The sequence below is a fragment of the Sphaeramia orbicularis genome, chromosome 9 (genome assembly GCF_902148855.1).
Source record: "Sphaeramia orbicularis chromosome 9, fSphaOr1.1, whole genome shotgun sequence".
NCBI classification, from domain to species: domain Eukaryota; kingdom Metazoa; phylum Chordata; class Actinopteri; order Kurtiformes; family Apogonidae; genus Sphaeramia; species Sphaeramia orbicularis.
Genome location: NC_043965.1, coordinates 2,444,151 through 2,469,639, shown reverse-complemented (window position 1 = coordinate 2,469,639; position 25,489 = coordinate 2,444,151). Strand labels below are relative to the sequence as shown.

General features: G+C 36.5%; 3 protein-coding genes across 3 annotated transcripts; all 3 read left to right on the top strand.

Moving 5' to 3' along the window:
- The first annotated feature begins 753 nt into the window (after window positions 1-753).
- LOC115425548 (nuclear factor 7, brain-like) lies at window positions 754-2,191 on the top strand. Its single transcript, XM_030143175.1, has 2 exons — window positions 754-1,523; window positions 1,609-2,191. The coding sequence occupies exons 1-2, from the start codon at window positions 754-756 to the stop codon at window positions 2,189-2,191; spliced, it is 1,353 nt and encodes a 450-aa protein (XP_029999035.1).
- A 9,979-nt stretch (window positions 2,192-12,170) lies between these two features.
- Window positions 12,171-13,912, top strand: LOC115425547 (nuclear factor 7, brain-like). The gene has a single exon (XM_030143174.1). The coding sequence runs from the start codon at window positions 12,171-12,173 to the stop codon at window positions 13,611-13,613; it is 1,443 nt and encodes a 480-aa protein (XP_029999034.1). The 3' UTR covers window positions 13,614-13,912.
- A 4,641-nt stretch (window positions 13,913-18,553) lies between these two features.
- On the top strand, window positions 18,554-25,206 carry LOC115425576 (probable palmitoyltransferase ZDHHC12). The gene is made up of 5 exons (XM_030143206.1): window positions 18,554-18,872; window positions 20,991-21,124; window positions 22,900-22,971; window positions 24,240-24,406; window positions 24,513-25,206. The coding sequence occupies exons 1-5, from the start codon at window positions 18,776-18,778 to the stop codon at window positions 24,847-24,849; spliced, it is 807 nt and encodes a 268-aa protein (XP_029999066.1). The 5' UTR covers window positions 18,554-18,775; the 3' UTR covers window positions 24,850-25,206.
- The last annotated feature ends 283 nt before the right edge of the window (window positions 25,207-25,489 follow it).

The following is a 25,489-nucleotide window of genomic DNA, read 5'->3' as shown; positions in this document are numbered from 1 at the left end:
ATAAACTGAGGCAGAATGTTGTTAAAATTAAGCTTTTTTTTTCTTGAAAAATTTCAGTTTGTTCATGTTATTCACAACTTTTTAAAGGATAGTTTGTAAATGTAAACATTCATTATGTAATTTTACTTTTTCACTCTAAAGCATTGAGAAGAATTTGGAGTTTTTGTTCATTGGTTATTCTATTATTTTACTGTTCTGACCTGTTAGAGATCATATTGGTCTGAATGTGTAACCTGAACTAAAATGTGTTAGACACGTCTGTTTAGAGGTTCATCAGCTGGTTTGATCTGAGTCTTAAACATAATAAGATGATTTCAGATTCAACTAAAGTGATGATACAGAAAAACAAACACCAGGGATCAACATTTAAAGTTTAATAAAATGTTTGTCTCCAGGATGACATAAAAATAGAATCACTTGGTTAATGAATCACAGATCTGATCCTGGAGTTAGAACTTCATAAAAACCAGTGATGTTAAGATCTGTCAAGAGTGTCGAAGTTTTTGTCCAATGAATATCAGTGGTGGTCACATTATGATATGGCTGCTTTTTATTGGTTTATAGCTGTTAATGATTCTCATGTTGATACATAAAGGAAGTGTCTTCTACGGTACTGTCATTACTGAATGGAGCTGAAACGCCATTACAGGGTGTTGGATCTAAAACACAGACCAGGAGGATTTTACTGTAAATCCAAAGAGACAGAGATGTGGTGAGTCTGTGTGTTAAAGGATAATTCACATATCAGAGAAAATGGCAGAGAAACCAATTCTAGAAAACTTTCTGACATGTCCAGTGTGTTTGGAGACGTTCAGAGATCCTGTGTCTCTGAGCTGCAACCACAGCTTCTGTTTAATCTGCCTGAAGGAATTCTGGAAAGAAAAGGAAAACAGAACCTGTCCTGTTTGTAGAAGAAAAAACTCCAAAGAAACAACAGTGAACTTTGCTCTTAAAGAACTGGCTGAATCATTTGCTGGGAGTCTGAAAGTTGGATCATCTGAGACCGAAAAAGGAGAAAAGAAGGTGGAGGTGGTCTGCAGCAAACATCCAGAAGAACCTAAACTGTTCTGTAAAGATGAAAACAGAGCTGTGTGTCTGGTCTGTGATTTTCCTCATCAACATAAACACACTGTGGTTCCTGTAGAAGAAGCAGTTTCTGAAATGAAGGATGAGCTGAAATCTGACTTAAAGTCTCTACAGGAAAAGAAGAAGAAATACAAGCAAACACAGAAAACATACGAGGAAATAATGAAACACTTAAAGAATCAGGTTTTGTGGACAGAGAGTCAGATCAGAGCAGAGTTCAACAAACTCCAGCAGTTCCTGAAAGAGGAAGAGGAGTCCAGACTGGCAGCTCTGAGGGAGGAAGAGGAGCAGAAGAGGAGGAGTGTGATCAGAGAGATGAAGAGGATTGAGGAGCAGATGTCCTCTGTGTCAGACAGTATCTGTGCTGTTGAAGAAGAGCTGCAGAAAGCCAGCGCTCCATTCCTCATCAGTTGTAAAGACACTCAGAGCAGAGCCCAGTGCTCAGTGCTCAGTGTCAGAGCCACAGCTGATCTCAGGAGCACTGATCCATGTGGACAAACACCTGGGCAACCTGTCCTTCAGAGTCTGGGACAAGATGAGGGACAAGGTCCACTTCAGCCCCGTCATCCTGGACCCAAACACTGCACATGGATGGCTTCATCTGTCTGATGATCTGACCAGTGTGAGATATGGAGACACTTATCAGCAGGTTCCTGATAATCCAGAGAGAAACAATCACTATGCCAGTGTTCATGGATGTGAGGGCTTCACCTCAGGGAAACACAGCTGGGACGTGGAGGTGGGAGACCATCTGAGGTGGACTTTAGGTTTGGTTAAAGAGTCAGTTAACAGGAAGGGAGAGTTGTTAGCTTCACCAGAATATGGAATCTGGTGTTTAAAGCATAACAGTGGAAAATACACTAATGGTCTTGGTCAGACAATGAAAGTGCAGACGAGTCCACAGAGGGTCAGAGTTGAACTGGACTATAACAGGGGGCAGGTGTCCTTCTACAACGCTGAAGATAAGACTCAGATCTGCACCTACAGAGACACTTCCACTGAGAAACTCTACCCTTATTTTAGTATTGGACCAGCCACTGGTGTTAAAACCACTGATATTAAAATATGCCAGAAGAAGATTTCTCTGTTGTTTACAGAGAAATGAAAATGTGAACAATAGATTTCTTTAATTTTTCCAAAACCAGTCATATTAATACATGTAGATGTGAAATGAATAAAACCTGTTAAACTGAGTCGAATGGAACAAACACTGAGATGATTTATAATATGTTGGTTTTTATTGATCAGATGAAATGAAAGTCACTTTGTGGTATTTTATTCATCTTATTCAAACATTAACCTGCAGGTTTTTTCAATAAGATTTAACTATAGAATAATTATTAATGTGAAACTGATGGTTTAGTTTGAATCAGTACTAAATAATTGAACCTCCATATTGTCCTGGTTCTGAACCCATTGACTAGAACACATATCCTGGGACAGATATTTTCCTTTTTGTTCATATGTGAGTGTTTTAATCTACAGCCATTTGTTTCTGTCACCACGTTTTTATCATAAACTGATGTGAACAGATGTTAAAGGACAGATGTATTGAAGTAAATGTAGGTGAATTGGGGTTTTTCACACATGACCCAGAAACAGTTTGAAATGACTGACTTTGTGTTTCTCTTCTTCTGGTTTCCATGCCAACAGTGGCTTAGGACACATGGAAGTGTCACTGTTGTGTGCCCCAAAGTACATGGAATAAACAAAGGCAACTAGATTGAAGTTTTCATGGTTTTCCTTCAGGTTTAGTTGAGAAGAAGAAATGGGTCGTTGCAGTTCATTAAGATGAGGGGTTGAACTTCAGAATCCAGACAGGAAGTACGTTCATGTGCAGCCGGTGTTCCTGGGAAACATCAGCGGTATTGTGAAGGGAATCAAGAGGTTAAAAGTAGGAGAAACACCAGAGTCCTGCACCGGCTACCAGACAGATAACCTGCAAAAATATGCAGGGACGGATTGAATTTTTTTTGTTTTTTGCAGGTACAGGTAAAATTAAATGAAATATGGGAGGGTAGTGGGCAAGGAAGTGAAAAAATCAAAGAAGATTCATGGTACATAAACTCAGTAGTTTGAAACTGTTTCCAGGTCATGTGTGGAAAAACCCCTGTTGGTGGTTCTGGTTGTAATATGGGTTCAGGTACTGGTTCTTCTGCTCTTTGGACCTGACTTATCACTCTGTTTTTGTTCCTTGTCACATAAATAATGTTATGGTGGATTCATCTGCACTCATTTTCTATCAGGTGGTGAGATTTCCATGAACACAAACAGAAGGAAACAGAGGAAACAGGAGTTTTTACACCTTTTACTTTCAGATTCACAGCTTTTAAAAACAGTTCAATGAGACGTTTGGCTGTGATTGATTTTTCTTGTTAGTGATTGGAGGTCAAACCCACGTCCTGGTTCTCTGTAAAGGTTAAAGGTTGAACCTTCATGTGTCTGAATTCAAACAATCCCATGTTATTTTCCACAGTTCCATCTGTTTCCTGCTTCAGAAGATCTGCACCGGATTAGTTTGACCCACAAGTCTGAGAATAACATGACAGAAACATTTAATATATTTGAGTGACTGCAGACTTTGTCCCATGTTCAGTCTATTTACATTTGTAATGTTTAGGTGAACAGTCATTTATTGTCATGTTCATGTCATTTATGGAATAAAGGGATAAAACTGGGATGTTTGTGTTTGATCTGTTTGTCTTATTTGACCTGATTTTATTCATATCAGATGAGTTGAGTTGAGTTTCCAATGGAGAACAGGTTCAGAGTAAATAAATTCCAACTAAAAGTCAGGATGATGTTTTGTCGTCATTTTATCCAAGTTTTATTGGATGAAATGAATTGTGTCTGAGCTGCAACCACAGCTTCTGTTCAAACTGCCTGAAGAAATTCAGGAAACAAACTAAGAACAAAAACTGTCCCATTTGGAAAAGAAAATGCTCCATAGACGACCCAAATGTGAACTTCACTGTGAAAGAACTGACTGACTGGTTTGTTGGAAGACTGAAAGTTGGATCATCTGAGACAGAAAAAGGTGAAAAGAAGGTGGAGGTGGTTAATGGAATTCTATGTAATATTTCTGTCCAACTTTGATCAAATTGTGAAATGTAAATGTTCAGTCTTCACTTGTACATCATTTCCGTCACCTGTGTTCTCAAAGGGAAACAGTTCAACACAAATGAACACAATGGTCTCAAACATTCTTTTATTTTCTTTCATATTTGTTTTTTTTTTACATCAGTATAATAACACAGTCTATTTTTCTTCACAGATGCAGATTCACAGAAACATGGACGTCCAGTGGAATTCTATCCATCACATGCACAGCCTTCATCGTGTCCTTTGCTTCATAAAAGCTGTAAGTTTTTCACACGTTATTTGTTTGTTGAAAAAGTCCTTTTGGTGTTTCAGAAATGTTCATTATCTTTGAAATGTTTTTTAATATTAGTAGTATTTTTTGTCATTAAAGACCCAGAGTGAATATATATTGAATGTATTTAGTGGAGTTCTGTGTAAACTTCAGACTTTGACTGTAGATGGCGCTAAACGACAGGCCATAGTGGATCAGATGACCTTTGACCTCATAAGACTCAGATCTACACCCACAGAGACACTTTCACTGAGACACTCTACCCTTATTTCAGTGTTGGACCGGCCACTGGTGCTAAAACCACTGATATTAAAATCTTTCCGACAGATTTCTCTGTTGTTTACGGAGAAATGAAAATGTGAACGATAGATTGTGTTTTAATTTTTCCAAAACCATATTAATCATATCATATTAATACATGTTTGTTTATTTATTTATTTATTTATTTATTTATTTGATGAGGACAATGCATATTAATGAACGCTCAGTACAAATAAAAACATTACTTTGAGTAAATATGCTGGATTTATCTGGGAGCTATTTTCCATTTGTAGTCCTCAACATTTAAAGACAGACTAAACACACAAACACGACAATACAGTCAATACAACACATTACTAGATAAAAGTGTACATCATACAATATAATATGCAATAAATGCAATATAGAACTGCAAAGAAGAATAACTACTTGGATGGAAATGAAATACTGAGCAGACATGACAGGTGTTCACAGGTTTGATTAGATTTTAACGTTTTTTTTTTAGCTCTTTTTTAAATATAGAAACGGTGGAGATTTCTCGAATAGTCGCTGGGAAACTATTCCAGCTCTTATTGCCTAAAAAAGAGATGGTGTTTTGACCAGTTTTAATTCATCTGAGCAGCACCTCACAGTCTCCACTAGAGACGGATCTTGTACTCAAATTATTTTCTCTTCGTCTAATAAATTCCCCCAGGAGTGGGGGGGCCAAACCATGGAGGGACCACGTAGATGTGAAATGTATAAAACCTGTTTAACTGAGTAGAATGGAACAAACAGTGAACACTAAGGTGATTTATAATGTTGGTTTTTATTGATCAGATGAAACGCAAGTCACTTTATCTCGTTTTATTAATCTTATTCAATCATTAACCTTCAGGTTTTTTCCAATGAGATTCAACTGTAGAATGATGATTATTGTGAAACTGATGGTTTAGTTTGAATCAATACTAAATAATTGAACCTCCATATTGTCCTGGTTCTGAACCCATTGACTATAACACATATCCTGGGACAGATATTTTCCTTTTTATTCATATGTGAGTGTTTTAATTCTACAGCCGTTTGTTTCTGTCACCACGTTTTTATCATAAAATGATGTGAACAGACGTCAAAGGACAGGTGTATTGAAGTAAATGTAGGTGAATTGATGGTTCTGGTTGTAATATGGGTTCAGGTACTGATTCTTCTGCTCTTGTTTAGGTGAACAGTCATTTATTGTCATGTTCATCTCATTTATGGAATAAAGGGATAAAACTGGGATGTTTGTGTTGTGTTTTATCTGTTTGTCTTATTTGACCTGATTTTATTCCAATCAGATGAGTTGAGTTGAGTTTCCAGTGGAAAACAGGTTCAGAGTAAATAAATTACAACTAAAAGTCAGGATGATGTTTTGTCGTCATTTTATCCAAGTTTCATTGGATGAAATGAATTATGTCTGAGCTGCAATCACAGCTTCTGTTCAAACTGCCTGAAGAAATTGTGGAAACAAATTAAGAACAAAAACTGTCCCATTTGGAAAAGAAAATCCTCCATAGACGACCCAGATGTGAACTTCACTTTGAAAGAACTGACTGATTGGTTTGTTGGAAGACTGAAAGTTGGATCATCTGAGACAGAAAAAGGTGAAAAGAAGGTGGAGGTGGTTAATGGAATTCTATGAAATATTTCTGTCCAACTGATCATATTGTGAAATGTAAATGTTCAGTCTTCACTTGTACATCATTTCCTTCACCTGTGTTCTCAAAGGGAAACAGTTCAACACAAATTAACACAATGGTCTCAAACATTCTTTTATTTTCTTTCATATTTGTTTTTTTTGTTTTTTTTTTTTACATCATTGTAGTAACACAGTCTGTTTTTCTTCACAGATACAGATTCACAGAAACATGGACGTCCAGTGGAATTCTATCCATCACATGCACAGCCTTCATTGTGTCCTTTGCTTCATAAAAGCTGTAAGTTTTTCACACGTTATTTGTTTGTTGAAAAAGTCCTTTTGGTGTTTCAGAAATGTTCATTATCTTTGAACTGTTGTTTTTCAATATTAGTAGTATTTGTTGACATTAAACCCACAGAGTGAATATATATTGAATGTATTTAGTGGAGTTCTGTGTAAACTTCAGACCTTGACTGTAGATGGCGCTAAACAGCAGGCCATAGTGGATCAGATGACCTTTGACCTCATCTTAACCCTTTAACACCTCTTTGTTTTTTCTACTCAACTGAATCTCAAGTGTAGAAAGAAACTTGATTTTTAAAGTCAGTGAAAAGATCCAGATTTTCTTCATTATTTAACTGATAAAACTCTGTAAGGAGTCCATCCGGTCCCAGGCTTTTTCCAACGTTCAGTTGATGGACGGTCTGAACCACTTCTTCCTGTTTGATTTCTCCACTTATGGATTCAGTCGGCTGGAGTGGAGTCTCTGTTTCCACAAACTTCACATGCATTGATTTCAGCTTCATTTTTTCCTAGGTTGTGGCGATAATGCACAAAAGAAATGGTCAAAAGTCTAAATGAAGGCTGATATAATCACTTCTGTGTATTTGGACTCGCTGTTGTTGTCTTCTAAACTGGACATGTGTAACTAAACTTGGCCGTAGAGGTTTTTAATGAAACAGGACAAGTCATTACAGTCACAAAGAAGGTTATTAATGAAACAAAGAAAAGAATCAGAATTAGATTTATTGGCCAAGTTTGCAAACAAACAAGGAATTTGACTCCAGCTGAACCTGAGCTCTCACATGTTATAGAAGAAACATGTATAATTTAGAATAAAGAATAAGATATTTTTTCTGAAACTCTACAAATAGTGTGAATGTAATTGTGACTGTGCTTCTTTGGCAATATTCACACCTTCATACAGCTGATATTAAACCCACATCGTACCTTGCTGCTGCTTTAACAGGATTAACTGTTCATGTATAGACCCTTTTCCACCAAAAGCCCAGGAACTTTATGACCAGGAACTTATTTGGGGTAAAAAAAATACCTGGTAATTGCATTTCCACTGCCCCCCAAAGTTCAGGGTAATTTATTCAAATCAGGTTGATGATGTATGAGGAGCAGTAAAAGAAACTGTAGTCCAGTTCATGTACATTCACAAACCAACCTCTAGCACAATAAAATGACACAGTACTTCAAGTGGACGGGTTGGGTTGAACGTTTTACTGGTTGTTGAATCACTTAATCCATCTGGAATACATTTTAAATGAAGTTAACCATCATTACAAATCCTGAATTTGTATTTAAAAATGGTAGAACATGTATTTTCAACTTCTCATTCCTTAAACTAAATCACATCTAACTTTAAGTGTGATGGATGGTTCCTTTTCATTTCTATTGTTTTACAGATATAGTCCAGGTTCAACCCTAAAGTCAGACAGATTTACTCAAATGCCTGCATTTAATTTGACTGCATATTACTGATAAAAGTACTTATACTCTACTCATATTTTGATGCTTTGTAAAAGAACAGACAGTATTAGGATTGATTTTTTTTTAATTAAAAATTGAAACAAAACAAAAGCTGCAAAAAAACCAAAAAAAAAACAAAGTGCCTTGAGATTAAAAGGGAAATAAACATGTGTGAAAGGTTCAGGCTTTTGGACCAGGTAGTCATGGACCACCTAGTCCAGGACAGCCGGTATGGAACTCCATGGTCCCGGTCCCTTTTTCACTTTCCTACTGGAAAAGTAATAAAAATGCTAAAATGAATAACAGAACACATGATGACAGATTCCTTCCAATGTGATGTGACATGTTCAATGTCTGACCTGGGCCACTGTAAACAACAGGAGACTGTGGACGAGCGGAAAAAGAGGCGAGTCCGTCCGGTCCATTTCAGGTGGAAATCACAAACATACAGAATAAATCAGGGTTCAGCTCACAGCGACAACACAAATATATCCAGTTCTCTGATTTAGGTTTAGTGTCAGACTGTTGACCAGTAAGTTAACCAGACTTCACCTTTGACTAAACAGCTGATGCCGCTGACTACTCTTACAGCAGGGAACCAACTAAACAGGGAATATTTCTGTGATATACTTACCTTTGGTTTGTTTGACAGTCGGATCCTCTGCGACCGTTGTGGTCCTTTAGTTTCTTTTAATCCAGAATAGATTTCTTCGGCTTTTCTCGTATTTCTTTAGGCTTGTGTCTTATATTTGGCTCCAACAGCTTTTACTCGCTCGTTTCGTGTCGCGATTCAAAGTCCATCTGAATTTCCTCGTCGTCTGTCCACTTTTTGTAGCTTCTCTTTTGGTCCATTTTCCGAATTATCAGAATACAAAGCTTGTGGAAATTAAATGAGTTAAATATTGGCGGCTGAACAGAATGCAGAAATGCTGCGAGTCTAGTCCACCACTCAGTGTTCTCCAGCACGCAGCCCCACCCCTTAAAGTTCCTGGTAATCTAAAAAGTACTACCTCCCTACCAGGAACTTCTTTGGGGTAAATTCGGGGCCGGGGGAAAGTCATTTACCCGGGTAATTTTTGGTGGAAATGCACCAGGAACTTTGAAAGTTCAGGATAATACAGAAAGTTCCTGCAAAAGTTCCTGCGGTGGGAAAGGGCCTTATTTAACAGTAATTAAAGTATATGTTTAAATTCAAATGATACTGTGGAATAATTCATTAAACTTGTCATAAATACATAAATATTCAACAAACCATCATCGTCAGTAGTTTTATCCATGTCATACTGACTGAAAAATAATCCATTTTTTTCTGTTGCGTCTTCAGACCTGATGTCCACTGGGATGGACATGAACTGTAAAAAATCCAAGTTCTCCACATCTTTGAATTATCCAAACCAGGGGTGTCAAACATACGGCCCGTGGACCAAAACAGACCCACCAAAGGGTCTAATCTGGCCCATGGGATCAACCTGTGAAATGGAAAAAAAAAAAAAAGATATTGATTATTAATTATATATCATGACAACTCGAACTTTTTTCTTATTAAATGTAAAAAAAGGAAAATTTACAAACTATTCTTTCAAAAAAAAAAATTGTGATTAACCAGAACTAATAAGAAAAACCTGAAATGTCTAAAGAGAAGTAAGTGCAAACAATCAGATCAGTAAAATATTAACACTGTAACCTATAAATAATAACTCCACATTTCTAACTCTAAAATTGGACCCATATTCTGTCTTTTACTGTTTTGTTTATTTGTAGATCCACTGTGATCTGTAATTTGTAATGTACATGTGTAAATGATAAACTGAGGCAGAATATTGCTAAAAATTAAACTTTTTTTTCTTGAGAAATTTCAGTTTGTTCGTGTTATTTACAACTTTTTAAAGGACAGTTTGTAAATGTAAATATATTAATTATGTAATGTAACTTTTTTCACTATAAAGCATTGAGAAGAATTTGGAGTTTTTGTTTATTGCTTATTAGATTATTTTACTTTGACCTGTTTGAGATCATGTTGGTCTGCATGTGGAACCTGAACTAAAATGTGTTTGACACATCTGTTTAGAGCAGGGGTGGGCAATCCTGGTCCTCGAGGGCCGGTATCCTGCATGTTTTAGATGTTTCCCTCTTCCAGCACACCTGAAGGTCATTATCAGGCTTCTGCAGAGTTTGATGATAGGGTTATCATGTGAAGCATGGGCTTGTTTCTGGGTAAAATAGTGAACGAAGCTGTTTGCACGCCCTTCAGCGCAAATAGTGAGTGAATGATGGGTCGGCGAACGCAGAGGCTTAAAAGCAAAATCCATTTCTGCGCTCATTGTGTTCACTAAGCCATTGTTCGCTCAGTATTTGCGTGTAAGGGTGCACTAAACGGGTGCATTCACTATTTAACCCAGAACAACGCCTCCGCTCCTGCTGTTTCCAGTCATCTGACAGCATTATGGTTAGAATGAAGAAGTATTATAGGCTATCTCTGACCCCGGATCTGTGACCTCCTCCATTACCCTCACCTGGAACTCCTCACCCTCATATGACTATAGATTTACCCCCTCAGCTGTCTGCCCCACCCCACCCCACACACACACACACACACACACACACACACACACACACACACACACACACACACACACACTGAACTGAATTATTTACACATATATATCTTGCGTCTGGCTGGATGTCTAAGGATGACCCCAGTTATTCCACACTGGTGACTTTATCAACAGAACTCTAAATGGTCACTGTTGGTCATAACCACGCCGAACAACAGGACAAACAGATTATATAGAAAAACTGATCTCTACTCTGTTCCTCTCATCCATGCACTTATATCTCATTACGCGTGCACACAGACACACACATCTGCTGGTGTGTGTGGCACAGGTTCACTGGCTTTGGCCCCATACTGTTCTCATTCATTCATTCATTCATTCATCTCTCAAAGCCACACACACTTGGTCCTGAACTAATCGATATTTATCCATAAATCGACAGAGAATAAAATTCAGTGAGCGGATCAATCCTCACTCTGTAAATTCATTTTTATCAGTGCAAAATGTCCATGGGAAAAATCTGATATCATTAAAGATATTGTCAAACTTGTGTTAAAAATCTTCTTTTTCAAATGTAAATAATATTTCAAACGAAATACATGACAGAAACAAAGTGAAATGAAGCTACAAGAATACATCCTCCTTCTAACGCAGACCTCCGAGGTTCGCATTAAAATCAGCCCTGGAATGAGGAACAGGGCGAGCACTCACTTTTAACCAACTAGCCCAGAAACGGGATAGCGCATTTTGTGTTGCATTGGGGTTAATGAACTAATGCACGAACGCATTTTGCGTTGCGGTAGTTGTTAATGAACGAAGAGCGAGCCCAGAAATAGGATAGCGCAAAATGTGTTAAATGGACGCATTTTGTGTTGCGCTAGGCTTAACAATTTAACGAGCTAGTGCGGAAACGAGCCCCAGGTGTGTTGGAAGAGGGAAACATCTAAAAAATGCAGGATACCAGCCCTCGAGGACCAGGATTGCCCACCCCTGGTTTAGAGGTTCATCAGCTGGTTTGATCTGACACTTAAACATAATAAGATCATTTCAGATTCAACTACAATAATGCTACAGAAAAACAAACACCACAGATTAACATTTTAAGTTTCATAGAATATTTGTTTCTAGGAAGACATACTAAAACTTCTTGGTTAATGAATCACAGATGTGATCTTGGAGTTTGAACCTCATAAAAACCAGTGATATTAAAATCTGTCAACTGTTAAAGTTTTTGTCCAATGAATGATATCAATGGTGGTCACATTTTGATACGGCTGCTTTTTATTATTGATTTATAGCTGTTAGTGATTCTCATGTAGAAGGAAGTGTCTTCTACAGTACTGTCATTACTGAACGGAGCTGAAACGCCATTACAGGGTGTTGGATCTAAAACACAGACCAGGAGGATTTAACTGTAAAACCAAAGGGACAGAGGTTTGGTGAGTCTGTGTGTTAAAGGATAATTCACATATCAGAGAAAATGGCAGAGAAGAAGATTGAAGTTGTTGAACATTTTCTGACATGTCCAGTGTGTTTGGAGACGTTCAGAGATCCTGTGTCTCTGAGCTGCAACCACAGCTTCTGTTTAATCTGCCTGAAGGAATTCTGGACAGAAAAGGAAAACAGAACCTGCCCTGTTTGTCGAAGAAAATCCTCAAAGGGTCTATTAGTGAACTTCGCTCTTAAAGAACTGGCTGACTCTTTTGCTGGCAGTCTGAAAGTTGGATCATCTGAGACAGAAAAAGGAGAACAGAAGGTGGAGGTGGTCTGCAGCAAACATCCAGAAGAACCTAAACTGTTCTGTAAAGATGAAAACAGAGCTGTGTGTCTGGTCTGTGATTTTCCTCATCAACACAAACACACTGTGGTTCCTGTAGAAGAAGCAGTTACTGAAATGAAGGATGAGCTGAAATCTGACTTAAAGTCTCTACAGGAAAAGAAGAAGAAATACAAGCAAACACAGAAAACGTACAAGGAAATAATGGAACACTTAAAGAATCAGGTTTTGTGGACAGAGAGTCAGATCAGAGCAGAGTTCAACAAACTCCAGCAGTTCCTGAAAGAGGAAGAGGAGTCCAGACTGGCAGCTCTGAGGGAGGAAGAGGAGCAGAAGAGGAGGAGTGTGATCAGAGAGATGAAGAGGATTGAGGAGCAGATGTCCTCTGTGTCAGACAGTATCTGTGCTGTTGAAGAAGAGCTGCAGAAAGCCAGCGCTCCATTCCTCATCAGTTATAAAGACACTCAGAGCAGAGCCCAGTGCTCAGTGTCAGAGCCACAGCTGATCTCAGGAGCACTGATCCATGTGGACAAACACCTGGGCAACCTGTCCTTCAGAGTCTGGGACAAGATGAGGGACAAGGTCCACTTCAGCCCCGTCATCCTGGACCCAAACACTGCAAACAGATGGCTTCATCTGTCTGATGATCTGACCAGTGTGAGACAAGGAGACACTTATCAGCAGGTTCCTGATAATCCAGAGAGAAACACTAAATATACCACTGTTTATGGATCTGAGGGCTTCACCTCAGGGAAACACAGCTGGGACGTGGAGGTGGGAGACCATCCTGACTGGAACATTGGTTTGGTTAAAGAGTCAGCTGACAGGAAGGGAGAGGTGTTAGCTTCACCAGAATGTGGAATCTGGTGTTTGCTTCATTGCAGTGGAAAATACACTAATGGTCTTAATCAGACTGTGACAGTGAAGACGAGTCCACAGAGGATCAGAGTTGAACTGGACTATAACAGGGGGGAGGTGTCCTTCTACAACGCTGAAGATAAGACTCAGATCTACACCCACAGAGACACTTTCACTGAGAAACTCTACCCTTACTTCTGTGTTGGAAAGACCACTGGTGTTAAAACCACTGATATTAAAATCTGTCCAATAGATTTCTCTGTTGTTTACGGAGAAATGAAAATGTGAACGATAGATTGTGTTTTAATTTTGTCCAAAACCAGTCATATTAATACATGTAGATGTGAAATGTATAAAACCTGTTTAACTGAGTCGAATGGAACAAACACTGAGATGATTTATAATATGTTGGTTTTTATTGATCAGATGAAATGAAAGTCACTTTGTCTTATTTTATTCTTCTTATTCAAACATTAACCTGCAGGTTTTTTCAATAAGATTCAACTATAGAATGATTATTAATGTGAAACTGATGGTTTAGTTTGAATCAATACTAAATAATTGAACCTCCATATTGTCCTGGTTCTGAACCCACTGACTAGAACACATATCCTGGGACAGATGTTTTCCTTTTTGTTCATATGTGAGTGTTTTAATCTATAGCCGTTTGTTTCTGTCACCACGTTTTTATCATAAAATGATGTGAACAGACGTTAAAGGACAGATGTATTGAAGTAAATGTAGGTGAACTGATGGTTCTGGTTGTAATATGGGTTCAGGTACTGATTCTTCTGCTCTTTGGACCCAACTTATCACTCTGTTTTGGTTCCTTGTCATATAAATAATGTTATGTTGGATTTATTTGCACTCATTTTCTATCAGGTGGTGAGATTTCCATGAACACAAACAGAAGGAAACTGAGGAAACTGAGGAGTTTTTACACCTTTTACTTTCAGATTCACAGCTTTTAAAAACAGTCAGTGAGACGTTTGAATCACCATTAACATGGCATTTACTTATCTAGAATGGTTTTTAATCTCCAAATCTTTTTAAAATTGAAAACCACAGGATAGTAAAAACATTTTTACTTTCTATCACAGTCAAATTCTTTGCTTTTTAGGATTTATTAAACAGGTGTCTGATGTATCTTCCATTTATATAGAGAAAGTCTTTATCAACCCAATAAAAAATAAAATACATGTTTCTGTTCAATAGTCGTGTCATTATTCCATATTATGTTTTTTTTTTACTGTGTGATAAGGTTTATTTCTAACACAATTTCCAGGGTAGGAGGGCTGCTTGAAAAACACAAAAAACACAGTTTTATGATGTCATTTAGAAAGTACCAGTACACACAAATGTCTGAACATTTTCTTACTAATAAAATACATTTTAATTTTTTTCATGTTTGCGATACCATAATATTCATTCACGCAGTCATCTTCTTCACACTTTATTCTCGAGAGGGTTGCAGGGCGCTGGAGCCTATCCCCGCTACCTATGAGCAAACAATAATAATTTCACGATTTTTATTTGTCATTTGTGCACAAACAGTCTAAGCACATTGGAATTCTTGCGCAGGGCTCTTTTAGAGTCAGGTAAAAAGGGTTAAAAGCAAAGAAAAAAAAACCAAAACACTTAAATAAGAAGTACTTAATGACACTGTACAATAATAATAATAATAAAAACAGAAAAAGATACAGCAGTTAATTTATAAATGCTGCAACTGAGATGTGAGGACTGTAAAGTGTCAAAAAAAATCATTATCACAATGTAAACATAGTAGTAACAAAGATTATTACAGTTTTCAGAAACAGCAAATATTATATGAAGGGTGGTGAGTGGTTTTATTATTATTAATAGTAACAATAAATATGAAGTAAAATGTCACTTTTTGAGACTATTTTCTGTATTTTTAACAGGCATGCAGAACTTTGTCTGATGTGGATTGTTTCCGGTCGGAGGGTTCCATCCTGAATGGTTTCTCTACTTGTTTTCACATTGGATTTCCAGAAGAAACCGGTTTTTCATTTGGGTTGAAGTTCTAAATAATCCTGTTGAAGTGTAAGTGATCAGTCTGAGTCATGGTGATTACCTCAACACTTCATTTAATGCCTGAAACTGAATGTACCCGTTAATGTTGGACTTGCTGATGCTAAGTTGTTAGCATACAGGCTAAAGATATCACTGTCTTGTTTTTCCTTTTTTTATTGAACAGTAAACAATTAGAACAGTATCTATCTATCTATCTATCTATCTATCTATCTATCTATCTATCTATCTATCTATATATCTATATCTATATATCTATATCTATATCTATATCTATATATCTATATATATATATATATATATATATATATATATATATGTACATAAGAGTATACATCAATGTTGGATAAAAAAATCACATTTCACATTGTATTTTACATTTCCAATATATAAAAACAGATGTAGAAAACAAAAACAAAAAAAGTAAATAAAAATGCTTGGGATATAAAATATAGAAATTAAATAATATTATATACTTGACAGATTTTTTTTTAAATTTTGTTTGCTTTAGAGTTTAACGATATCACTGTTGAATTCATTGAAACTTGTATTCAAATGTCATGGTGATGGTTTTGAATCTTTTCCTGTTGGTTCTGTGGACATGTGTAATGGCCAGAATTTAACTAATGTCATTAAATTCTATGGATGTAAAACTAGAACAGAACTAATCCTAACAGTCCATCATGAATGAACAGAATTGTCTCAAAAATACGTTTGTTTTGTTGTGACCCCGGGTCATAATCTGTCTATTTATGTTTATGCATATTTGTGTTTATTTTTCTGATGTGTGTGTGTGTGTGTGTGTGTGTGTGTGTGTGTGTGTGTGTGTGTGTGTGTCCCCAGTCCTGTAGGAGTGCTGTTGTGTCTGTGTTGTGTCCTTTATGTGTCATGCAGGTAGCTGTTGATTGGTGGAGCCAGATGGACCGGCATATTTAAAGGGTCCTGGATCCAGCAGCAAGTTCTCTTCTTTGTCTTTTTGTTTTTTTTTAAATTACCATTTATTCTTTATTTTATGGGGATAAAGAAGGCTATCTATATTCTGACCCACACCCCGGAGCAAAAGGTGGCGGTAATGCACCAAAAAGCTGTGAATACTGTGTGTGTTTGCGTTGGTCGTCAGTCGTTGTGTATTCCATTGTGTCTGTGTTAGTTTGTAAATTGTAATAGTTGTAAATAGTGCTTTTTTTTTTTTTTGAACAGTCCTAATTTTCTGGTAGGGGAGGGCGGCTCTTTTGTTTTCACATTTTTCTCCTGTTTTTCATTTAGGGAGTTTAGGTTAGATTTAATGTATTTTATTTCTTGCATTTATTTTTGAAAAGGAAATTTAGTTTGAACTTTGAAAAAGACTTTCTGTTTGTTGTTTTGGCTGAGCCCTCCCCTAACCCTCTTTAAGTTATTTAAGAATAAATATATTGGACTGTAGTTCTGGACTGGAGTGTGTGTTTGGGAGCTGGGAGGAGACAAAAAGAGTGGATTATGTGTGTACTGGTAAACCCCTAGACCAGGACCGAACAGTTTTTAGAATGCTTCGTTTTTACACCGAAATCAATGATGAATGATTAGACACAGGAAAGACGTCTGCCTTTACACACACACACACACACTCTTTAACTTTAATGAAGATGTGGGCGAGGGTCATACTGACCTCTGCTCAGTGAACCTGAGTTTTATTTCTGTTCCCACTTGCATCTCATACAAGTGGATATCTGCAGAAAACACTGATTATTATTTATTTATTTTTTAACATTTGCTATCTATTCTTTCACTAAAAATGTGAATAACTTTAACAAATGTGAACAACATGAAAGTAAGTGCAATTTTAACAATATTCTGCCTGTTATTAAATGTTTTATGTATTTGGAGATCTGCTGTCATCTGTTTATTGTAATGCACATGTTTAAGTGGTAACTGAGGCAGAATATGGTTAAAATTACACTTATTTTTCTTAAGAACTTTCAGGTTGTTCGTGTTATTCACATTTTTTAAAGGACAGTTTGCAAATGTAAACATTTTCATAATGTGAAACTGATGGTTTAGTTTTGATAAACACTAAATAAGTGAATGAAACATTGAAACAGTGATTTAATTTTTAATCTTTCTGTCCATATTTCCCTGAATCCTAACCCACTGACTCAGATGTATGTCCTTCATCAGAGCAGTGGGTTTGACTTTTAAAAGCAGGTAAACGTCATGTGTTTCTGATGACATTAACAATGGCTCTGATCCATTTGGGTTCCTCATACAGGAGCTCATTCCTATGAATCTACACGTACAGTTCAACAAGTGGAACTGGTTTTGTCAAACACGTATCTTAAATGAAAATATGAGATGATTTTCTGTAGATTACACAGATGTTGAAAGAGCAGCTTCAAGGAAATGAAAAGTGGAAAAGGTGATAGAGGAGAGGTAGTGACACTAATACTAGATAAATGAAACCAGAACTGTTTATCATTGAAGTTTTCTGACCTCATTTCATCATTTGGTTGTATCACTACAAATAAGTAAGATATGACTGAAATCTTGCGACAGTAAATTGTTGTATTAATAATAATAATAATAATAATAATAATAATAATAATAATAACTTTATTTATATAGCACCTTTAAAATCTGAGTTTCTAAAGTGCTTGGACAGACAAAGCAAAAGTGCACAACAGCAGAATAAAAACATAGCAAACAACACAATAAAAGAGATGAGTACAGCAAACATGAAAACATGACTAACTTTGAAAGTATCCTAGTGGAGAGGGCAGAAAAAACAACATGATGGTGTCAGATCAATGTGAAATGAAGGAGTGGAACAAAACAGCATCATGTATGTCAGTATAAATGAACCAAAACAGGGTCAAATTAAATATTCAACATTAAAAACATTAAAACCATTAAAAAGAGACAACATGACATGAAAGCAAGTCTATAAAATGTGTTTTAATAAGTGATTTAAAAGATTACACTGATTCCACAAGCTTTATCCCCTTATCTCATATATGAAGTTAATCATTTCTGTACATAGGCTATTATTATTATTATTATTATTATTATTATTATTATTGGTGGTGGTAGTAGTAGTAGAGTTTGGTCTGGGTTAGAATCAGTACCGTTAAAACAACAAAAAAAATCGCGCAGAGGAGTTTGTCCTTCGTGGCTTTCCGTACCAAAACAAGGAAGTGGTGACCGTCATGAGCAAAACTTGCACTAAACCACTAATTATAATGCGTTAAATATCAATTAAACGTAACGTACGTCACTGTAACAGTATATTTAAGAGCTGTTGTGAGTTTCTGGTCGTGTTCTCTTTTTACGTAACGCTAAACACGTTAGTTATGCCGTTTAAAACAGTGACAGATGCTACACATTAGCTTAGCTGATCTTGTTAGCCGTTCCAGACTGGTGTTGAAATGGTCCAGAACATGTTTCGGACTGGTTTTCTGGTCCGGGCCACACACACCGTGTTAACATGGGGCATAACTCTGATTCTGTTTCTACACAACACCGGTAAGTGTTTAACTCTGGTTATTTTAGAGTACATGACATTACACATGGATTAGAGTTAAAACCCTTTTGTTTTCGGGAAAAGTTCAAGGTTCATTCACATGAACATGACCAGAGTCCAGAAGTCTGAGCAAAATAAAGTCAAATAATGTCAGAAAAGGAGTTAATGTACATACTGTTTTTGCACAGGAGGCTCAGTAGACTTCCAGTCTGTAATAATTTCACATTTGAATGAATGAATGGTTTATTTTTGGTTCGTACAACAACCACAAAAGGCAAAGCAGGTTTATTTCTATAGCACGTTTCATATGCAAGACCATTTAAAGTGCTTTACATAAAACATTAAAAGCATTACAGCAGGGAAGCAATAAAAAGTATAAAACAAACAGATAAAAACTGTAAGCTTAAAAGAAACAGTGCAGATCTGAACTGATGAATACAAACTCTGTTCAAATGCAGCTGAGAACAGGTGGGTCTGGAACCTGGACTTAAATAAACTGAGTGTTTCATCTGATCTGAGGTTTTCTGGGAGTTTGTTCCAGACATGAGGAGCATAGAAGCTGAACACAGCTTCTCCATGTCTGGTTCTGACTCGGGCTGTGATGTAAAACAAACTTTGTAAGTGGATATTTTTAGTGTTCTGATGATTTATTAGAAAAATAAAAATTAGAATTCTAAACTGTGTCCAGATTAGGGCTGTGTATCAGCAAGAATCTGCCGATACGATACAAATCACAATACTAGGATCACAATATGATATATCATGATACTGTTAAAAAGGCAGTTTTGTGTTTGTTTCTTTTTAAAATGATTATTTCCTGGAAGAATTGAATTACACCAGAAATCTGCATAAATATTAAACACATTTTTATTTGATCCCAACAGGATCTAATGTTCTATCACAAAATGTTCCTGTGTTCAAACTGAAATTCTGTTTTACAGACATTCCAGTTTCAGATCCTGTTCAAATGTTCAGATTCTATTAGTTCAGAACTAACATCAGAACATTTTTTTTGGACAATCTCAACTAAGGAACTACCATCTGCCTCTCAGACAATAAAAAGTGCCTTTAGGACGCTTCAAATAACCATTATTTAATAAAACAGTGTTAAATAATAATAAATAAGATATAAATAATAAAGAAAAAAAAACCAAAAAATTAACTTCCGCAATATCTGCATTTGAATAAATGCCTAAAAATATCGATACAGTACTTTTTAATATTGATACAGTATTGTGAAATGAAATATCGTGATATATTGCAGAACCGATATTTTCTAACAGCCCTAGTTCTGACTGGGAACTGACAACAGACCGGATCCAGATGAACCTGAGGGGTCTGCTGGGCTCATACTGGGTCAGATGGTGTTAAATCTCGCATCATATATAAAATTCTACTTCTTACCTTCAAGGCCATAAACCACCTGGCCCCTCAGGAACCTCCTCCACATAAACATTCCCACCCGCAGTCTCAGGTCATCTTCATCTGTCCAGCTCACCCTCCCACCTGCCCGCTGGACTACCATGGGGTCCAGAGCTTTCAGCCGCTCAGCCCCCCGCCTCTGGAATGCCCTCCCAGAACACATAAAAAACTGGGATTCCAGCTTAAGACTTATTTATTCAGACAGGCCGACTCTATTCCATAATTTCACTTTTATCTACTGCCATTTTATGTACCTACGTTTTATATATGTTTATATGTCATCTTAATTGTGTTTTATTTATTTTTAACAACTTTGTACGGTGACCTCGAGTGTCCTGAAAGGGGCCTATAAATAAAATGTATTATTATTATTATTTTTATTATTATTAGATAAACACAAAAACCAAAAAAAAAAGGAATAGGCCAGAAGCAGAAGCTTATTTTTTGTCTCCCCTTCTCATCTGATCCACTGATTACACTAGAATAGAATAGAATAGAATAGAATAGAATAGAATAGAATTTATTTGCCATTCTGTCTGTCCGTCCGTCCCTCCCTCTATCTATCTATCTATCTATCTATCTATCTATCTATCTATCTATCTATCTATCTATCTATCTATCTATCTATCTATCTGTCCTTTGTGGTCAGTCTGTTTCCTACCTGTTTGTATATAATGTTGTTGTTTGCGTGGTTGCAGATCTGCGTCGGTGTGAGGAGCGTGGTGAGCTGCTGCTGCCTCTGCTCTTCTTCCTGGTCGTCGTCCTGTCGGCGCTGCTCTACTTCACCGTCTCTTTAATGGACCCAGGTTTTGTCCTCACAGACTCAGTGAAGGTGAGGACGGATGGATGTAAGACGCACATATAGAACCAGAAGGAAAATAAAGGAGAAAACATACAGAATAAATAATTCCTCCTGTTTGACTGTTGAATGAAGTAAATCAGAAAAAAAAGAAAGAAAAATCAGCTTTTTTTTTTTTTTTTTGCTATTTTTTCCTCAGAATTTTGACTTTAAATCTAATACTTTTCACATTTATCTCACAATTGACATTTAGATTGAAATTTTTTTTTCACTTTATGCACATGATTTTTTAAAAATTTTTATTACCTTCATGTTCTTGCTTTCATCTCCTGAGTTGTAAATATTTTAATTTTGACTTGTTTTTTCTCTAATCTTTTAACACTTAATTTAGATTCTAATCCAATCCAATCATCATTTAATTTTTTATCTCCTAGATTTAACTCTTTGTCTTAAAACTGACTTAAATCTTGTACTTTTGACTCTTCATCTGATATTTTAGATTGTTTTTAAATATTTCTCATTTATTATGACTAATTCTATACTATTTTAAGAATGTTTATTGTATAATTTATTAGGTAGTTTGTCATTTTTTTGTCTCTTAAACCTGATTTTAATTTTTGTCTGTTAATATTTACGTATTTATCCTTAATTTAAGTTTTCGTCTTTTCAATTTTTTTGTCTCATAAATGTTGAACTTTTAATTTTTTATTTCATAATTTATATTTTTAGATTGTTTTCAGATTTTTCTAATTATGAGTTATTTATTCTATACTGTAAAAAAATGTTTATAATTATGATTTTTACAAGTAACTTTAATATTTTTGTTTCTTAAACCTGACTTTTCTTTGTAATATTTACTTTTTATCCCATAATCTAGATTTTCATCAGATAATTTGTATTTCTCTATTTCTTGTACATGAGTCTTTATCTTATAAGTGACTTTCTGATCTTATATTTGGACTTTTTATTTCATATTTTAGATTTTTAGCCAAGTTTATTTGTATAGCACTGCTCATACACAGGATAACTCAAAGTGCTTCACAAAGGCATAAGAAAAAAAAAGCACGATGTTGAAATTACATTAAAATCAAAAAAGGGAAAAAAGACATTAAAATCATAAGAGATAAAACGGGGATTTTATAATGCATTCACAGAATAAAAGAAAGACAGTAATTATATTAAAAAAGACATTAAAATTAACGCAAAAACTTAAAATAGAGTAAAGCAAGACATTTTAGTTTGATTTGAGATCTTTTCTCATTAATTATAACAAGGTATAACCTACTTTTTAAAATTTTTTCATATAATTTTTATTTCTTATCTCCTATTTGTGACTCTTTATTGTAACTTAAATATTGTACTTTAGTTTTTTTTCTCACAATTTAGATTTTTAGACTAATTTTAGATTTTTCCCCATTAATTATTTGTTAGTATATCTATTTTTTTTAACCATAAAACTGATTTTCAACACGAGTTTTATTTTCAACCTCCTAAATTAGATTTTTATGTGATAATATTTTTACTTTTTGATCCTGTATTTTGGACTCTTATCCTCCAAATTCAACATTTCAATCATAATTTTAACCATAGCTGTTATTTTTTTGCAGATAAATGCTCTGAAGGACAGTATTTGTACGTGGAAATTCAGTAGATGTCGTCAGTTTTTTTTTTTCTAAAATAAAACTAAACTGTTGCCTTCAGGGGCCGTAGTAAATGGGAACACCGTATCGATCACATGCAGGATGTTTGTGTTGTTTTTGTTGTTTTCGTTGTCGTCGCTGAAGCTGTTGGTTGTGTGTTTGTGTCAGGGTTCGAACGAGGAGCTGGAGGCGATGATCCCACACCCACCGCCGCGTCGCTGTGGATACTGTCTGCTGCAGGTAAACACTGACGCTGCCTTCACTGACCGTGGGTTTTCTCATGTTGGTGTTAGTTTGTGTTTATTTCATCCACTGGGTTTTAACATGACTCTGAGCTGCAACAAATATGACTTTTTTTACTTTAGATTTTTTTTTTTTTTTCATAATTTAGTTTTTTTTTTTTACTGATTTTAGATTTTCCCCCATTAATTATTTCTTATTTTATCTATTTTTAACCATATAATTTTGATTTTCAACCTCCTTAACTTGATTTTTATCTTGTAGTTTTCAGTTATCACATAATTTTATCCCTTTATTATGATTATTTTTGTCTGTTTTCTCTTTTTAATTACATACGTTTATCTCATATGTGTTGATTTTATTTTGTAATTATGATTTTCTCATCATTTTGTCTTTGATCATTTTTCTCTCTTATTTTAGAATTTAATGTAAATTTTCTATCCCTTAATTACAACTTTGTAATTCATATTTTAAATTTAACTGTTTTTTTTTTTTATTTTAAATCCCATTAATACTTTTTATCCCATAACTGAGACTTTGATCACCTTATCTTGACTTTTTACTTATTTATTTTCTTTTTTCTTATAATTTCTGTTTTTCAGCTCTTAATTCTGACTCCTAGTTTTAATTTTCATCACATAATCATGATATTTTAGGTCATTTTTTTATCCTCATAAGTTTGATTATTGACAATTATAACTTTTGTCTCATGTTTTTAGTAACAAATTATTAATTGTATTTCATAATTGTTTTCTTTTTTATCCCTCAGGTTTTGACTTCTTGCATCACTTTTCCTTTTTAATCCTATAATTTAGATTTTTCATCCTTTAAAATGAACTTTCGAGCTCATTTTCATTTTTATTACATCATTATGATCCTTTTGTCAGATTTCTTTAAATTTTCTGACTTTTTACTCTTATGTCTGATTTTTATCACATAATTACTCATAGTTTGTCACAGGTTTGTATTTTATTTCATGTTTAGTTTTTTTCTCATACTTGTGACCGTTACCACATCATCTTGACTTTTTTTGTCAGTTGTAACTTTTTTTATTTTTTCTTTTTAATTTTGACTCCTTCTCTTTGTCTTTTATTTCATATTTTTATTTCCGTCTTTTTTGTCCTGGTTTTGACTTTTTTTCATCGTCCTTTTCACTCGTTCTCTGTGACTTGTGGTCTCATAAACGTTGGTCTCCTAGTTTTGTCGTCATGGCGTTAACTCGTCCACTTCCTGTCTCACAGTCGTGTCCGTTTGTTTTTGTCGAGCAGCAGCCGATGCGATCCAAACACTGTCCGTCCTGTAACCGCTGCGTGCGACGCTTCGACCATCACTGTCCGTGGATGGAGAACTGTGTCGGGGAGCGGAACCACCGCTGGTTCCTGGTCTACCTGCTGGTCCAGCTCGTGGCTCTGCTCTGGGCTCTTCACGCCGCGCTGTATGTGACCACGCCTCCACGTGACCACGCCTCCACGCCTCCATGGCCTTCATCGGCTCCGTGTCCGGACGCGTCTTTAAACCCGGTGGTTTCTTGTGTCCTTCAGGTCTGGGGTCTCGTCCGGCGTCACCTGGGACCTGTGGTTCCGGGCGAACGGCGTCCTGCTGGCGGCGCTGGCCGTGGTGGGCGTGTTCTCCGTGGTGGTTCTGGTCCTGCTCTGCTGCCACCTGTACCTGGCCTCCATCAACTGCACCACCTGGGAGTTCATGTCCCACCACCGGATCTCCTACCTGAAGAACCGAGACCAGGAGAACCCCTTCGACCACGGGGTCCTGTGGAACCTGTGGGGGTTCTTCTGCATCTGCAGGACCGTGGTCTGGGAGCAGGTCTACCACAGGACCACCGGGACCAGCAGGACCGACGGGACCACGTCTGAGCTGTAGATGGACAGCACAGGACCATCTGGACCAGAACCAGACCAGAGTCTAGACCTGAATCTGACCAGAGTCTAGACCTGAATCAGACTAGAGTCTAGACCTGAATCTGACCAGAGTCTGGACCTGAATCAGACCAGAGTCTAGACCTGAATCTGACCAGAGTCTGGACCTGAATCAGACCAGAGTCTAGACCTGAATCTGACCAGAGTCTGGACCTGAATCAGACCTGAGTCTAGACCTGAATCTGACCAGAGTCTGGACCTGAATCAGACCTGAGTCTAGACCTGAATCTGACCAGAGTCTGGACCTGAATCAGACCAGAGTCTAGACCTGAATCTGACCAGAGTCTAGACCTGAATCAGACTAGAGTCTAGACCTGAATCTGACCAGAGTCTGGACCTGAATCAGACCAGAGTCTAGACCTGAATCTGACCAGAGTCTGGACCTGAATCAGACCAGAGTCTAGACCTGAATCTGACCAGAGTCTGGACCTGAATCAGACCTGAGTCTAGACCTGAATCTGACCAGAGTCTGGACCTGAATCAGACCTGAGTCTAGACCTGAATCTGACCAGAGTCTGGACCTGAATCAGACCAGAGTCTAGACCTGAATCTGACCAGAGTCTAGACCTGAATCAGACCAGAGT

What these genes read in the sequence shown, in the direction of transcription:
- LOC115425548 (XM_030143175.1), top strand. Translation starts at nt 754, where the DNA reads ATGGCAGAGAAACCAATTCTAGAAAACTTTCTGACATGTCCAGTGTGT. An exon ending in GACACTCAGAGCAGAGCCCA is followed by an intron (nt 1,524 to 1,608) that starts GTGCTCAGTGCT and finishes CCTGTCCTTCAG; the next exon opens with AGTCTGGGACAAGATGAGGG.
- LOC115425576 (XM_030143206.1), top strand. Translation starts at nt 18,776, where the DNA reads ATGGTCCAGAACATGTTTCGGACTGGTTTTCTGGTCCGGGCCACACAC. An exon ending in GTGGATACTGTCTGCTGCAG is followed by an intron (nt 22,972 to 24,239) that starts GTAAACACTGAC and finishes TTTGTCGAGCAG; the next exon opens with CAGCCGATGCGATCCAAACA. An exon ending in TGGGCTCTTCACGCCGCGCT is followed by an intron (nt 24,407 to 24,512) that starts GTATGTGACCAC and finishes TGTGTCCTTCAG; the next exon opens with GTCTGGGGTCTCGTCCGGCG.
- LOC115425547 (XM_030143174.1), top strand. Translation starts at nt 12,171, where the DNA reads ATGGCAGAGAAGAAGATTGAAGTTGTTGAACATTTTCTGACATGTCCA.